The sequence below is a fragment of the Vicia villosa genome, unplaced genomic scaffold, assembly GCF_029867415.1.
Source record: "Vicia villosa cultivar HV-30 ecotype Madison, WI unplaced genomic scaffold, Vvil1.0 ctg.000579F_1_1, whole genome shotgun sequence".
NCBI lineage: Eukaryota > Viridiplantae > Streptophyta > Magnoliopsida > Fabales > Fabaceae > Vicia > Vicia villosa.
Window position 1 is genome coordinate 781,767 of NW_026705264.1, and position 3,691 is coordinate 785,457.

The window sequence follows — 3,691 nt, forward strand, 5'->3', positions numbered from 1 at the left end:
GTAGTAGGACCCACACATGTTTCAACCAATAAGAAAGTGAGTGTTTGAGAGAGTATTCAAAAGAGTGTTGCTAGAATTTCTCTTATAACAATAATAAATAATAGGCTAAATTACCTCCAGGGTCCTTTAAGTTATTTAATTGTAACAATTCAGTCCTTTGTGTTTTTTACGTTACATGTGGGTCCTTTATGTTAATTAACGCATGCACTGTTGACCTATTTCTACTTTATTTTGTTATATTAATTTTATTTTAATTTCTAAAATTCATATTAAATTCGTTTTTGGTCGAAAAATTATGAAAAAATTTCTAAAAATACTGCTTCTCATTTTACACTTCGTGTAATTTTATGAGAATTTTATTTTCTGTTTTACTATTTTTCTTTAATTTTTTCTTTTGCATGCATTTTAATTAGTTTAAAAATACTTTTATGCACTAAAAAATTCTGAAAATTTTATTATATGATCCAATGATGCTCTATGACCTATGTTATGTGACATATCAGCACCATTAATGTTTCTTCAGCTTTTTTGGAAAGGATTTTGAGAAAAACGTCAACAGTGCAAACGTTAGTTAACATAAAGGACTAACATGTAGCGAAAAAGGACTAACTTGTTACAATTAAAACATAAAGGACTGATTTGTTACAATTAAATAACTTAAAGGACCCAGGAGGTAATTTAGCCTAAATAATATCTTAAGGGTGCAATTAATTTCGGGCCAATAATCATTCGGGTTGTACAATCAAACCCGGTTCGATTCATTGTAAAAGAAATCATAAAAACAAAAACAAAAAAACGCCTAAAGTAACAAAATCAGTCAGTACAAAATATTTTGCTCTGAATATTTAACAAACCCTAGCGCAGCCACCACCGCCTGCACGTTCAGCCACCGTCTCAGGTGCTTTCTCTATTCTGTCAGGTACTTCGCTTAGATTTTTCCTTTCTTCAATTTGTTTGTGGCTAACTGCGAATTTTAACAGCGTTGTGATGGGGACCAAGGCAAAGAAAGCTATGAAGAAGAACATGAAAAGGGTTACCGCTAAAATCAAGCCTTCCGAGGGTGCTGATTTTCTGGTACATCCAACTTCATACCACTTTTGCTCTCAATTCTTTTTTTCAGCTTGTTGCTGACTGAATTTGTGTTGTAGCCCTTAGCCGGTGGTCCGGGTCGCAAACTTCCTGAATTGAAACCTCTGGAGAATACTTCACCTGTTTTGTACATTGGTAGAATTCCACATGGCTTCTATGAGAAGGAGATGGAAGGTGCTTACACTTTTACATTTTTTTTTTATGTTTATTGTTTCTTCTAGCATGTTTGAATTGTCTTTTGGAAGCCCAGAATCAATTCTAGAGGTGTAGAATTGATTCAGAGTGATTTTGAGATGTTTGTTTTATCAAAAGCAGAGTTAGTTTTCCTCCAGAATTGATTCTACTTGAAGCTAGAATTTGTAGCTTCTACCGGAGTGATTTTTACACTGAAATTTATTGTTCAATCCACTTTTAAGTAAATGTATCCAAACAATAATCAATTCTGCCAAACTCAGTTATGTTAAAATCAATTTTATCAAACTCAATTCGGCTAGAATCAATTTTGTTCACCGCCGCCCTTCATATTTTAAGATTGTTATTTTGCTGGATTGGTCTTTGCAGCTTATTTTGCACAATTTGGAACCATCAAGAGAATGAGAATAGCCCGAAATAAAAAGGTCAAGTTCCTAAACTTGTTTTTCACGTCGCGCTTGTGTTTGCTTATGCATTGTATCAATAATTTTGATGATAATTTTTCTGGAGTATGTCATTCTAATGTACATTTATCTTTTAATTTAAATTTTTAATTCACATTGCAAAATCGTTGCATTTATTGCACTTTTAACATCATTGGTGTACAAGGGTGTCCATCTTTCGTTATATATTTATTGCCCCTTGTTGATCATACTCATATTTTTTTCTTGTTTAACAGACCGGAAAATCTAGACATTTTGGGTTCATAGAATTTGAATCTCCTGAGGTAATTGTTGTTTCATCTGTATGATTACTGTGGTTTTGATTTTTGATTATAATCTTTGTTGTAAACTCTTGTTTGTGCTAATATTTCTATTTCTTTGTTCTCTCTAGGTTGCAAAAATTGTTGCTGGTACTATGCATAATTATTTACTTTTCGAACACCTTCTTCAGGTTTATGTGGTGCCTTTAGAAAATGTTCATCTAAGATTGTAAGTTACTATTTTAGAGTTTCCCCCCCCCCTCTTTTCCTGTGTTTAAAGAGAGTTTAATATGCCATAAAAGAAATTCTATTGGAGAATCAACTATTCCTGGGTAGTATACTAGAACAGAATCATATGATAGGAAAATCAGCATATAAGCCTACCTATCCCCTTATATATCTCAGGTAAAAACGATTATGGTTATGGTTCCATGGTGCAATAACACTTTCAAAGTCTCAGTTTGCGGGCTTTTTTGGTTTGTTACCCGCTTCATCCATGATGCTTTTTCGGATCCCCTCTCCCGAAAGAAATTAGAGTAGTGCACATACCATGTGACGAAATCATGTGTAGAAATCAATTTGAATCAATAGTATATTACATGTCACGCCTGATGTTAATTAATTTGTTTCGTCAATAACATCAAGATGGTTAAATGAAAAGGTGATGTTTTTCTTTGTAGGTGGAAAGGATTCAATTACCGTTACAAGCCCTTGGACTCTCTCCAAATTGAACGAGAGCGACATGACAAAGTATCTATCTAGTGTGACAAGAAAGTATATCTTTAGTGTTCTTGTTAGTCTGGTGCTCTGTATACAAAAAAAATGTATTCATAGTTGTCATTTCAGGAAAGGACACTGGAAGAACACAAAAAGTTGGTTGATAGAGTTATGAAACGTGACAAAAAACGCCGTAATAGGATAGAGGCTGCTGGCATTGATTATGAATGTCCCCTGATTGTAAGCTTTTTGTGTTTATTAATCTTTTTACTTATTAATGTTTTGACTGTCCATGTCTTTAATTGTCTCATTTTATATCAAATTTCTGTTGCAGGCGGGTAACAACCAACCTGCTCCAAAGAAAATAAAGTTCGAAGACTGAGTAGGTAACATTTTTTCTCTTTGAAAGTTCAAATTTTATTGTATCGACATATGTTGTAATTGATGTTTCTCTGGATTTATTTTCGATGTTAAACTTGCATTGAAACATGATTTTGCCTATTTCTGAGTAATGCTGAATGTATTGTGTACACATTGAACTGATTTAGTTGTTACCTTTTTTTCCCTAGATGAAGGTCGGTGATGGTTTAGCATGTCATGAAGGATGATGACCAGAAAGTGTGTTTTGTAGGATTTTGAAATTACCTAATGAACTATGGGGCAAGAGCCTCCTCCTGTTTTGTTTTTGAGAATCTCTGAACATTTAGGAAAATATTTGAGGAAGTGTTACCCATTTCACTAGTCCTTTGTTTTTGTTGCAGTTGATGAACCAGTTTATTGGTTTTGGATACTGAAATAGACTTTGTTGACAGTAAAAGATTGATTATCTTGGCATTTGTCTAAGGGATTTATCTTTGTTCTTCGTTTTCTTGTTTTTGTTGTTGGTGTCTCAAATGGGTTTTGATTTAATTGGGCATTTCATAGAGAAAAGATAGAAGTAGATAGATAACACACATTATTCTCTGGTGGTGTATCAATTGGGAATTTCAT

The 3,691-nt window shown here is 33.4% G+C and overlaps 1 protein-coding gene across 1 annotated transcript; it reads left to right on the forward strand.

Annotated features, from left to right (window-relative positions):
* Positions 1–870: 870 nt before the first annotated feature.
* On the forward strand, positions 871–3,083 carry LOC131629552 (uncharacterized RNA-binding protein C1827.05c-like). Its single transcript, XM_058900334.1, has 9 exons — positions 871–919; positions 981–1,074; positions 1,149–1,263; positions 1,651–1,706; positions 1,961–2,008; positions 2,116–2,213; positions 2,665–2,734; positions 2,831–2,941; positions 3,036–3,083. Exons 2-9 carry the CDS (start codon positions 988–990, stop codon positions 3,081–3,083), a joined length of 633 nt encoding a protein of 210 aa, XP_058756317.1. The 5' UTR covers positions 871–919; positions 981–987.
* Positions 3,084–3,691: the final 608 nt, after the last annotated feature.